Source organism: Ursus maritimus, unplaced genomic scaffold (genome assembly GCF_017311325.1).
Source record: "Ursus maritimus isolate PB19 unplaced genomic scaffold, ASM1731132v1 scaffold_29, whole genome shotgun sequence".
NCBI lineage: Eukaryota > Metazoa > Chordata > Mammalia > Carnivora > Ursidae > Ursus > Ursus maritimus.
In genome coordinates, this window is record NW_024425452.1 from 10,343,896 (window position 1) to 10,357,078 (window position 13,183).

General features: G+C 40.7%; 1 protein-coding gene across 1 annotated transcript in view; it reads right to left on the minus strand.

Moving 5' to 3' along the window:
- Positions 1 to 13,183, minus strand: part of PKHD1 (PKHD1 ciliary IPT domain containing fibrocystin/polyductin) — a 431,701-nt gene that overhangs the window by 245,639 nt on the left and 172,879 nt on the right. Inside the window, 4 exon segments of the mRNA XM_040643571.1 lie at positions 77 to 189; positions 9,105 to 9,235; positions 9,491 to 9,547; positions 11,636 to 11,761. Of these exon segments, the coding sequence (XP_040499505.1) occupies positions 77 to 189; positions 9,105 to 9,235; positions 9,491 to 9,547; positions 11,636 to 11,761 (427 nt within the window).

Below are 13,183 nucleotides of genomic sequence, written 5' to 3' on the forward strand. Positions count from 1 at the left end.
AAAAAAAAAAAAAAAAAAAAAAAAGTTCAATCATAAGCTTTACACCCAAAATGTAGATGAATTTCCCCAAGGTTACCTTGTACAAGAATGAGCAATATTCTTGGTGAAGGAAAGAAGTGGAGCTTGTGATGTTTGGCTGGTCACAAGATGAAAAAAGTAGCCCAAACCAGCAACATACACCCTGTTTCCCTACAGAAATTAAGGATAGTTAAATAACAGTTATTCGAAATTCAAGAAGGTTGCCGGAAAGAAAGACTCTTCTATTGTGCTCATTCTGCTCTTTTTATTTAATTCCTGTCAAAGTATATTGATACTTTCATGGACTCATTTACTCTTCACACACCCTAATCCTTCCCCCCACACCCCAGGAATCAGATATACTCCCATATTTCTTCCTCAGTGCAGCTCAGCTAGGCTGTAATTTGTCCATTTTAATGTGTAATATCTCATGTTAGAGCATTCTTGTAAGCTTCCATAGTGAGAAGCTTCTCATGTTAGAGCAATTCTCGTAAGCTTCCATAGTGAGAAGCTTCCTTCATTATCAGTCTGAGCCTTCCTCCTTGGTGTATGCAACAGCATTGGGGGCAAAGGCCCCCAACTCTACACAAAGTGTCCTCTCCAATCCTTCAAACGAATCAATGATTTGCCTATGGGCTGAAGACCAATGATTGCACGAGCTATAGCATGGTTCTGAGCCACGGTGCCTGAGCTCAAATACAATTTGAATCTCCTCAATGTACTCTTATCCTGATTAGATCATTCTAATCACCTTAAGATTTCTTTATAGGATTTCCTATCTAAATAATTTGATGTCTTTTATATGCTGATATAAAATCTAAATTCTCCACTGGACCACATGAGTATAATTCTGATCAAACTGAACACAATGGATTAGCTTTATAAACTCAAAAAAATATCTACAATAGAATCATCACTGTGTAATATACTCTAAGACAGAGTAGAAAATAATTCCCTAAAGAGTCTATTATTGTATACAGAGGTACTTTGCTTGGCCTACCCAATGTTCACAAAAATTGTTACTTTGTTTCTTTTTAAAATTAGGACACTTGATATAAAAATTTAGACTCTCAGTTTTTTAACAATACTAAGCCCAAATTCCTATGGGGTAGCCATGGACCATCTGGAGCTAAGAAGTGCCTTCTTGGATTACGGTTATTCTGGCATAGTCCCCACCCTTCCTGTTTCACTTATTTATGATACCAGCCTAGTGCCCATGGGTATTTGAATTTGCAACCTCTAACTCCAGGCAGTAAGGTAAATGGTATGTTGACTGTTTTGTGTTCCAGGAGGAAGAAGGAAGGGCCAAGAGACCAAGCTGCTGGACTACTTCCTGGGCAATTATGTGCATCTTTTCTCTCTCAGCCTCAGAGGCTGGTCTGAGGCCAAGATGCCCATGTCTACCTAGAGAGTAGAAGTCAAAAAACAGGCTGCTCTGCCAGCCTCAAGCCTAAGCTTTTGTGCACCAGGGACAAAGGGAGCTCCAGAGGCTTCCACATTGTTCATCCCTGATCATTTGGGGGGTTGACATGGCCTGGCTGGTGTGTCCGTAAGAAAACTGCAATGTCCCCTCTGTGAGAAACTCATCTCATGGGAGCACATGCTATGGGACTAGGACAATTCATCCCAAACATTAGCAGCAAGTCACAGAAGAGAGAATTGAAAGCAGAAGGGACTGTGATGCTATGCAACCCAACAGGGCATTAATTAAATGTCTTTCCATAAAACAATATTTCAGTGCCACAGCTGCCTCTATACAGGGCTTGGTGGGACTGTGCTGTGAGTGTCTTGCTAGAACAGTTTCTTAAACTTCAGTGTGCATGCAGGACAGTGCTGTAAGATTTAGCAAACCAAAACACAGAAGGCAAGTCAGATTTGAATTTCAGATTTGAAAGAAACAGCTATTTTTTTCAGTATATCTGAAATATTATATAGGATAGATTTATACTAAAAATTTATTAGTTACATTTCAGAAATCTAAATTTAGCCACATATGCTGTATTTTGTCTGGAAACCCCAACCTGGGGTCTATAAAGTACAGATTTCGAGGCCCCCGCCACTAGATATTCTGACTTAGCAGGTGCTGAAGGTGACGGTGAAGGGTTGGAGGACAGTATTCGGCACTCTTGAGCACCACCAGTGGCTCCAATATGGGTGATCTTTGACCCCATTTTGAGAACTACTGCTCCGGAGGTGACTGAGATGCTAACACTGTACTGTCCGGTCATCGAGCACACTTTTTTGCTTGTAGCTATTCTCTGTCCTTAGGTTGAGTAAAAGCATTTCAGCCCATAGCTTCAGTCATTCTAGACTAATACTTTCTTGACTTGAATTACTCAGTGAAGGGATTTTAGGTACTATCAAAGGTAGCTCTCTGAACCTGAGTAGACCACTGGCTGTCATTGGACAGCACTGCTCCCCACAGAAGGGAACTTTAAAGAGACTTGTCCTGGGGCACCTCGGTGGCTCAGTCAGTTAAGCGTCTACCTTCAGCTCAGGTCATGATCCCAGGGTCCTGGGATGGAGTCCCACATTGGCTTTCTGCTCAGAAGGGAGTCTGCTTCTCCCTCTCCCTCTGCCTGCCTCTCCCCCTGCTTGTGCTCTCTCTCTCTCTCAAATAAATAAATAAAACCTAAGAAAAAAAAAAAAAAAGAGGGACACCTGGGTGGCTCAGTTGGTTATGTGTCTGCCTTTGGCTCAGGTCGTGATCCCAGGGTTCTGGGATGGAATCCCACATCAGCTCCCTGCTCAGCAGGCAGTCTGCTTCTCCCTCTCCCTCTGCCTGCTGCTCCCCCTGCTTGTGCTCTCTCCCTCTCTTTCTCTGTCATATAAATAAATAAAATCTTAAAATGAAAAGAGAGAGAGACTTGCCCTCTCTGCCACCTGCTCCACTAGGAACTTATACACACACACACACACACGCACCCACACACGCACCCAGGCACAGAACCAAGCAAAGTCAACATGGAGGAAAAACTGAAACAGGTTGTTTTAAAACCAGAAATATGCAACTTCTGCCTCATGTGAGAAGAGAAATCAATGCCCCTGTGCCCTAGTCCCTGGAGGTCTCCAGCCTCTGGGGAAGCGTCAGTGAGGACCAAAGCTCACGGAGACTGAAGCCTGGCCAGCAGGCAGCAGCAAGCACCTGATCGGGGAGCCAGCACAAGCTGACACAATCAAGGTGCTGTTTCCATAACTTTTAGTTTATTGTTCGCTGTCTTCCGGAAGGCTCTTTCATCCTGGGTATTTGTAATTAGCCTGCCATTCCTCATTTTTTACTCCGTTCCAGAACGTTTTCTTTCTTTGTGGACTAGCGGCTCTTTTACTCCTGTACTTCATTATTCTGGATTCCAAGCATTTCTCCAATTTCCTGAAGCCATTTAAAATTCTAATCACATGTCTCACTGACCACACGGAACTTGGCACAAGTGACTTTTGGATATCATGTAATATGAAGCTGAATTACTATTCAAGACGTAACGTGACTTCAGGAAACCTGGGCCATCTCTAAGACTCCAATCATCTTGAGTTGGCACAGTCTAGAGCTGAAGCTGTCAATCAGAGATGATTTTGTTTCCCGGGGAGCATTTGGAAAGCTCTGGAAGACATTCCCGGTTGTCATAACTGAGGGGGAGGGACGCTAGTGACCTTAAGTGGGTAGAGATCAGGAATGCTTCTGTACACAGGATAGCTTCTCACAGCAAAGAATTAGCACCTAAAATACTAATACTACCATGATTGAGAACCCCGGATCTAGACAGGCACCATGCGTTATTGAAACAACCCATACCCGCTTTCCAGTAGCCTGTCTCCAAATTTGGACAGAAAGACCACCTAAATATAAAAACATGGTTAATTCCAGTACGAATACTTTGACAGTCTTTACTAGGAGGGTATTTATATCTTTTAAAACATTTAGAACTGACATCAGGCATTCCCCCAAAAGAACACTTACTAGCATCAAATCAGTTATCTCATTTTTTCCCTCATACCAGAAAACAGGAAATGCGCTCATGATTTTCAGCTTTAGGAGGAATTACTGTCACTGGGTTGGCAAACACAAGTGCCTAGTATATCTCTTCAGCCCTCGTAGAAACACAAGGAAGTAACATGGCTATTGATTTTGTTATGATTGCACAGCTGGAACCTTCCTCAGGGAAGTCCACGTGAAGCTCCACCTTCCACATAGCCTGCGTGGAATAGCTGTGTCTCTAGCACACGTTTGAGCCACGGGAAAAGCCAGGAATATATAAGCACTGAGAGATAGGGAATGGAGGTTTCTTTACACCCACCTTTTCTGCAAGTATATAAACAATGAGAAAGGTACATCTCACTGGGACGTAACCTCTATATCATTACCGATGAAATGCTCATTCATTACCAAGACTCTACCAGGGGGGAAAAGATTCAAATATTTCAAGAAGATATTCCACGGACTACATCCGTATTCATCACCTTTGCCAAGCAGGTGCTCAGAGAGTATATATTTTGAGCAAATGAATAGATTTGTGGAATCACCTGCCCTAGTGTCATTAGCATTTATGGAACATCTGGGTGAACATATATAAATATAAATGCTTTCCAAGTGCACTTATAGTTGGGCAGGATATTGTAACTTTGGTCTTTTGTTAGCTGGTAAGGCTCACTTTTCTTATAAAAGCAGCACTTGAACAGTCGGATCACATTACTTCCCAGCCCTTTTTACTCTCCATTCCAATTGGGTATGCTACAAATGATTCATGAGGAAAAACCACATATTTATGCAGGCAGCCGGCGGCTTGTGGGGAAGGGTTTAAGGCAAGCAAGGAATTTTGTGTGGAAATCAATTCTTTGCGGAAGTCAATGTATTATGGACATTCAAGCAAGAGAAATTCCAGAGAGAAATTAACTGCCCAAGTAAGCCAGCTCCTTGAGGTGTGCATCTATAATCACTAGAAAAAAAGTGAGTTAACCCTTCAGGCAGCTCTTAAATATACATTAGCTATTGAGTGGGGAGAGCTAGAGAACTGAAATTGGCCTTTAAACACAGAATTCCTTACAAAATTGATTCACAAACCAGAACAAATTCCCCTCAAATTAAATGGATGTTTCCAAAGGGCTTGTCTCCAGGGTTTTTCCACGGACCATCCTAAACAGGAGTCTGGTCATGGGAAATTTCCAGTGCCTACATAAACATGGGATACTCTAGAGCTCTGGAAGTGAACAGTCCCTTGCTGTTTGAGAGCAAAGACTTTCTAGCCTGAGGTGGACCTAGGTTACATCTACTGAAAAGATGGAGCCGAGGAGCCCCTAGCTAGATAGCAAGAAATCTCCATAAACAGAGTCACAGACTCAGATGCTGGAGAGTCAAGGGAAGACAGCCCGGAAATGGAATGCTCTAAACACTACAGGCGAGGCATAGAAGAACCACCACCAATCTGTTTTTGAAAAGCATGGCAAAGGCCTACCTAGGGAGTATTCAGAGGAACACCACGAGTTCCTCAGACACTCAAACAGGAATAGCATGCTTGAGTATCCTATCCCTAGCAAGAAGACACAAAGCTCAGGTTTTGCTTCTTAGAGAAACTGTCCTGGGCATGACTCAGTGGCAGCCTGGCCCGGGACGCAGACAGACAGACCACTGGTGCTTATGCAAGCTACCAAGGAATATCACACTTGAAATCCCCTTCTACTGTGCAGGGTTGAAGACGAGTGAACTATCGCGGTGGCTGGCGAGAAGCCAAGGTGAATTCCGTGGGCTGTGGCAGAGCATTTGTTCCTAGGCTCTGGGCCAGGGCAATTGGGAATAACATGTCACCATAAATCACTACAGACACTTAAGGATCAACTGTTTCTTCCCTGCCTGCCCTCCAAGCCAGAGATTTCATGGTCAGACTCCTGTATACGAGAGGGAGAGTTTAGGCTCTCAGAAGTGGTTGCCCAGCCACTAGGATTAAGTTAAGTCATCTTCTTCAAGTCCAAATAAGGGCTTTCATTCAGTTAATAGTTTTGTCCCAATGTCAATGTCTTGGTTTCGATATTACTATGGCAATGGTTGATATGGTGATGGTGATGGTTATGGTATTACTGAGGGATAGGGCTATGGTTATGGTGATGGTATCACTGGGGAAAGCTGAGGGAAGGGCCCACAGGAACTCTTGGTTATGTTTTTGCAACTTCTAAGTCTAAAGTTATTTCAAAATCAAAAATTTAAGAAAACAAAAATGAAAATCCCAATAAATCACACCAATAGAGTGACTTTTAAAAAGTATTTTGCCAGACTGCAAGAAAACTTCAAAGCAAGGCAGGAGAAAAGGACGACAAAACTGAGCACACCCAAGACTTGACTACCTTCCATTTAGGGGTAGTCTGACTTTGAACCACTCACACAGCAGGACACAGACACCACCACCCATGAAACAGTTTCTCAGAGTTCAGGAATGTCTCTCTCCTGAATACCAAAAATACCCAGGGAGAGGGAAAATTTTTCTACCACATCCCTTCCTGTTCCACATATCACACACACACACACACACACACACACACACACACACACACACATCATTGTTATCATAGCTTCCTTATCATCCCTTAGGAACTCAGGCATATTTCTAGAATATATTTTTCAAAGTACTCTGTGTATCATCCACTGTTTGCTCAATGACTGATACGACCTTCACTGGCCCTCAGGGTCAAGAGAAGTTCCTAATTTTTAGGTTTTGCCACATACATCAGTTATTATCTATGTCTTTAGTAGTGATACATTCTAAACAACAGATACAAAAGAGAGTATAGAACGGTGACGTGCAGCTAAGAAAACTGGAGTGCATTGTGCAATATTTAGCACTGAAAGGTAAGTCCCACGGGATTTAAATGCTGCCTCAGATAAACATCTTATTTTTCAGTCATCAAAATGATTGGGAGATCTTGGAACCTATTCTTTACTTTTCTCCCTCCATTCTTTGATTACGGAATTATACTTACATTCATTCATTCTATTCAATTATTTTTTACTGAGCAACTACTATGTTTCGGATACTGTGCTAGGGTCTAAAAACCTAATGAAAAGACAACTACAGAATTTTAAGTTCATCAAAGATGAAAATGTCAGGAATACACCTAATGAGTATGTTTAATGAATCTATACTGCCAGCAAAAATGAAAGCTTCATTCTCAAAACATATACATTGTATTTTTTTTCACTTTTGTATAGTGGATAGAAGAGGAGAAAAGTAAATGAAATCAAAATAGAAAGCTTCTGGGGCACCTGGGTGGCACAGCGGTTAAGCGTCTGCCTTCGGCTCAGGGCGTGATCCCGGCGTTGTGGGATCGAGCCCCACATCAGGCTCCTCTGCTATGAGCCTGCTTCTTCCTCTCCCACTCCCCCTGCTTGTGTTCCCTCTCTCACTGGCTGTCTCTATCTCTGTCGAATAAATAAATAAAATCTTTAAAAAAAAAATAGAAAGCTTCTAATGAGAAACAAACAGCTTGCGTTATACTTAGCTTTTCTGTTGCTGACTTGGAACTGCTCACAGGTCAGTCTGCAAAAGCTCAGGTGACCAATCAGCTTTTTAGATGGCCCTCTGGTCCTCTGCACCGCTAGTCAACTCAATGATGCCAGTAGACAAGAGGCCAGGACCTGTGGCCACACTACAGTGTGCTACCCAGAGAAGCAAAGTCAGACGGACATTACCCCTGGCCTTCAATGCAGGACTTAGATACATTCCAGCCTCATGGAGGAAGATGAACTGGACAATGCTGAGGACCTACTCTCCTCTGGGTAGTTCAGTGGAGTTGAGGTGAGCTGTCTGAGAAAGCATACAAGCACAGAGTTCTTTAGGCCCCAAAGCTGCAGGCATAACTACACAACCAGCCCCATAGTCACCGGCATGTTAAATGCTGCTCTTGTTGTTCTGGGTCTAGAGTTTGGTTTCCTTCCATCTAAAGCAGTTCTGCTTCCTTTCCTCACTGGCATATTAGCTGCCCCTATTAGGCACCTAAAATGGTGTGTAAGTGCTGTGCTTGGAATAAGCATAATTAAGAGTCTGGAGCAAGGTTGAGGAGATAACCATGACTTTTATTAGGGGTTACTCAGCTGAAGGTAATTAAAAACAGATGATCAGAGAGAGAGAGAAGTTCATTCTCTCGGTTCCTCAGAAATCTGGCATAATTGCCACGATACAAGAGGTGTTCAGACTAGTGAAGACTGAGGTCCTTAACCCTTTGGGAGATGAGCCACAGGGTAGACTCATTAAAAGGGGAAACTAAATGGCCTTCCCACTACTCTGATGTAACTCTTAATCACAGATCTATGGTTAAACTGTACTCTAAAAAATTAATTTCTTAAAGTGTTTGGAGAATAATTTACCAAGGAAAAGTAATGTCAAGTTCTACTAAACAACGGGATACAAACGGCCATCAGAGTGTGCTTTGTCTTGGAATCTGACATGAGCTCACATACCTCATGACTTTGCTGACCGCTAGTTCTTTTTATTTTTTAAGATTTTTAAAAATTTATTTCAGAGAGAGAGCACGCACACAAGAATGAGCAGGGGGAGGGAGAGAGGGAGAAGCAGGTTCCCTGCTGAGCAGGGAGCCGGAGGACGTGGGGCTTGATCCCAGGACCCTGACACCATGACCTGAGCCAAAGGCGGACACTTAACCAACTGAGCCACCCAGGCACCCTGACCCCTAGTTCTGCATACTGTTAAAGGGCAACAATATGACCACATTTATAGGGTAAGATAATGAAGACTCAATAAGTAATTATTACTGGAATTGAGACGAAAATCAGCAACCCCAGCAGACAGCTCTGGAAGAGATAGTTTGTGTTAATGTAAAGGACCAGAAAATAATCAATATCTACTTCGTTTTGCTACTGATAGATAGATATTGCTTCAAAGAATGTTCACAGGAATTCTGAGAGAATGATTAGATGTATTCTAAAGCACTTGTTTAACATAAAATCATAAAGTTGTTTTTCAATACCAGTGTGCCACAAGTAAACGTTTTATACCATCGTACTGCTGCCGCCCCTCCAAATAACTTTTGGAGTGAATTTTATGGCCTCTCAGCTCCGACCTCCCTAGTGGAGCCACAGGTCTTACCTCCACAACGTTGGTGGGATTGCGGATATAGATACCAGATGGTGTCAACATTTCAGGACTGGAGAGTCCCTCGGTGCCAGAAACACTGATGATCACATTGTTTCTTATTCTATTTCCCTGTTCTGACCAGTCTAATTTAAGAAAAGATAAATCAAACCCAGGGGAGCCACAAACATAATTAAAATTTACATAACTCAACAGTCTTGCTTCTACTAATATACATTACAGTTTACATCATGCATATATAAATACATATATATTTAGAAAACATTTCGTATGTTCCACAAATTTAAGATATCTAACATTTTTGCCATCAGATCTATCTGTAAAATACATGACAACTTAAGTGGAGTGTAACTCGATTTAAAACCAATTTACATATTTACCAATTTTTTTTGCAGGAGTCTCTTCCCAAGGAATGTATTTTATGTCCATGTCTGTACCTGAGAACAAAAAGTCGTGTTACTTCATTCATTTCATGCCACCCAGGAAAATGAGAGATACGGCAACACTACTTCTTCTTTTAGGTATGGCTTATTTTAAATTTGTTTGTGTGTTTTTAGTTTATGGACCAAAGAGATATAGATCATATGGGCTTTTTAGTTCTAGAGTGTCTCAGTGAATCAGAAGTTCATTTTAAATAGAACAAAGAACAAAGACGTAGACGTACTGTTTTACTTCTTAGGAAGAATCTAAGTGTCTCTATAGTCAAATGCCACATATGCATGGGTCAGCTCCAACCCCTTCCCTAGCTGTTCAAATTGGCCACCAACTATCTGCAGTGGTCTGGAATAGAAGAGAATAAAAGAGCATGGGCCACGCTACAGAGACCAACTAGCCATATCTGTGGCAACAGTAAAGAACCGTACTAGGTATTTAGGTAAATGAGCTTCCCATGTCATTTCATGAACTGGATTTACAAACCCATTTTGCATGAAATTAAGTACTTTATCCATACTGCACTAATAAACAAATATTATAATTTCATCATCTGCAGGATAATAGATGTCAAGAGCCTCCAATTCACAATAAGCACTAAAGGCTAAATTCCTCCTGCAGGTTTTCTTCCTTGTCTAGTTAATGTCTATTCCATATAATTGTTTTCTGCTAAATTAATATTGTTAGGGTACCTTCCTGAATTTCTGCTCCGGGTTTCAGCACACATGTCCCTTACACAGACAAAAGTAAGAATAAACAAAGTCAATCTCACTGTTAGTCTAACTGCCCTGTAGCTGTCTTTTTCTAATAAAAAGATTTTCCTGCACCTGATTACCACTATTGTCCTTAATTCTTTGTCTTTTAGAGCTGGAGTTTGTTTTAAAGCAAGTTTATATGATCCATATTTTCTCATTAAAGAGTTTCCCTCTCAGGATTAGGACCTTTATAACTTTTTTCTCAATAGATCATTCTTAAATGAAACACTTACATGTTTCCACTGATGGTACCACAGAATTAATTTAAATATAAAACACTATTTGACAAACATAGTCTGACTTTCACTGAAAATCTCTCATTTGTTTTTGTATTGCAATGTATTCAAAGACCTTTTGTTCATTAATTCATTCACTTCTTTCAACAAATAAACTTACAAAGGACTAGTTAATGTGCTAAATGCTAAGGAAACAATGTTCACATGAAATCTGGTGGTACAAACAGACATTAATCAGATGATCAGAAACATGATATGTAATTTTAAATCAATAAATAATGATTGGTGCTCAAAGAGTTAAACAGAGGGGCTTAGGAGTGCGAGGGAGAGAACTTTACAGGAGAGCCCAGCAGTATGAGCAGAGGCAAAGAGCTTGTGCAAAGGCCTTGAGGGAAAAAAAATGTGGCCTTTTGAAAGAATTAAAATAAAACAGTTCAGTGTAGCTAGAGTACAGAGGAATAGAAAAAGAGCAAGAAAAGCTCACAAACGTTAATAGAGACAAAAATCACTGAGGGAGTCTTCTAAACCAGGTTAAGGATTTAGGATTGTATTCTAACAGCAATAAGAAATTCTCAGAGTTTTAAGGATGGGAGTGATATGATGCAATTTAAGTTTTTTAGGGATAATTTTGGGTTCTGCAAAGGGGAGTGAAATTTAGGAGAAAAAAGTGGATACAGGTGACCAAGCAGATTATTCTGAAATACGAGCTTCTTTAGCAAGCCGCAGGAGAAGCTAAGAACGGAATTCAGGATTTTTAACTTCCTGTCCAACGTCAAGGTGTTGAGTCATGAGCCTGTACAGAGATTTATGTGACTTTAAATTACTGTGAAAATTGCTGAGAGTAAATTTAAAAACCGCCCATTTCATAATTATTAACCTGAATTAAAATGTCACCTTTAAAAGATCAGTTTCCTCATGATACAGATGAGGAAGCTAATTGGTGATGGGTAAATTTAAATTCAGAATTTTAAACTATGGCCTATTTCCAATGATCAGAGAGTAAAGTTTTTATAGATTGGGAATTCAAATTTTGGGAAAATTCCTCTTGAAAAACTATTTGTCCTAATCAAGAATGCCAAAATTAAACAAGTTCATCACTTACCCACCAGCAGTGCATGGCCTGAAATTTTGTAGAATATGTTACTGTCCACCTTCAGGCCCATGGTCCTTGACATGCTGAGGCCGCGACTAAAGGAGCCCCACAGTGTGCAACTCTGTACATAGGAATCTGAAGAGGAAAGAGGAAAGCAAACATGTGAAGTGAATCTTGAAGTCTCCTTAGATTCTGTTGATCATTTCCAAAGCAAACTGTAATATAACTGAGAACATCCCCCTACCACACACACACAATAATGAATCTCAGGAAATGAGGAGTTGGAAAGAGAAATCAAATCAAGAAAATGGGCAACTCAGGCCAATGCACCCCAAAGATACCAGAGATAACCAAGGTGGACTCCAAGAGTCAGGTGCTAGAAAGAAAACCATCTGAGCAACAGTCTGGCCAAACCACCGAAGAACTCATGGCTGTCAGGATTTCCAATTAGCCACCATCTTTGCTACCCTCATCACAATATGGCAGACAGTGGATATACAGAAGCCAAGGATAATGTGAAGTACTCTTGAAGGACCAAACCTAATCTTTGAAAATCACATCTTTCATGTGGAGATACAGTCATTATTTCTTCAGGCTGTGACATAATTTTTTTACCTTGCCAGGTAATTATAGTCTTCTCCCAAGACAGCCAGAGATTCTTATTCCAAAATGTAAGCTGACTGGATCAGTCAGTAAGTATTTACTGAGTATCAACTATATACTTCAGGAATTGGGCAAACAAAACTAAGTAAATTCGGCACTTGTGTATCTTCATTCTGGCATAGGAAACTTACGTTAAAATAATAATGGATAATTAAATGATAAATCCTGATTAAGGAGTTTTATATTATTTCCAGGTAGTGAGAGATATTGTATGAAAATCAAATGTTTGAAGTACTGAAAAAATTACTTCAGTTTATGGAGTAATTTGACTTTTAAATTGGAACTATCCAGAAAATTCTCAACTATAATGTCATTATAGACACTGAGCCTCTGGATTCCCCTCGATCTCAGCTCCTCTACTACCAGATACCCTCACGTTACTCACCAATAAGCTAACCCATCCATACCTACCCCTGTAGGAAACACTGCCTGCTACAGACTGTTCCTGACTCCAGATCTCTACCATATCATACATTCAGTATAGGCCTTTGCATCTGAATAATCAATAATTACTAATGTGTTCTTGAAGCTATTATGGGTGGAATTCAGGGATTTACCTATAGAAGTATCCAATACTTTCTAACTCCAGTGTCTAGGGGCAATTGGCCACACAGGGTACAAGGGCCTTCAGGGCATGAAACAATAAGAGATTCTACGGCAAGCATGCCAGAAGTTTCTAACCCTTCCCAGGAAAGACAATTGCATTTTAACAGAGACCTATAGAGGATAATGCATTAATTCAGTGCTTTACAAACTTTTTAAAGCACTGAATCCTTTCCAACTAAAACCAAATTTAAAAAATAGATAAAAGTATAGTTCTTCTGAAGCAGGTTGGCAGAGGCAGACTTTTGAGCAAGGAAGGATTTTGATTACATTTAATTGATATAACTCATA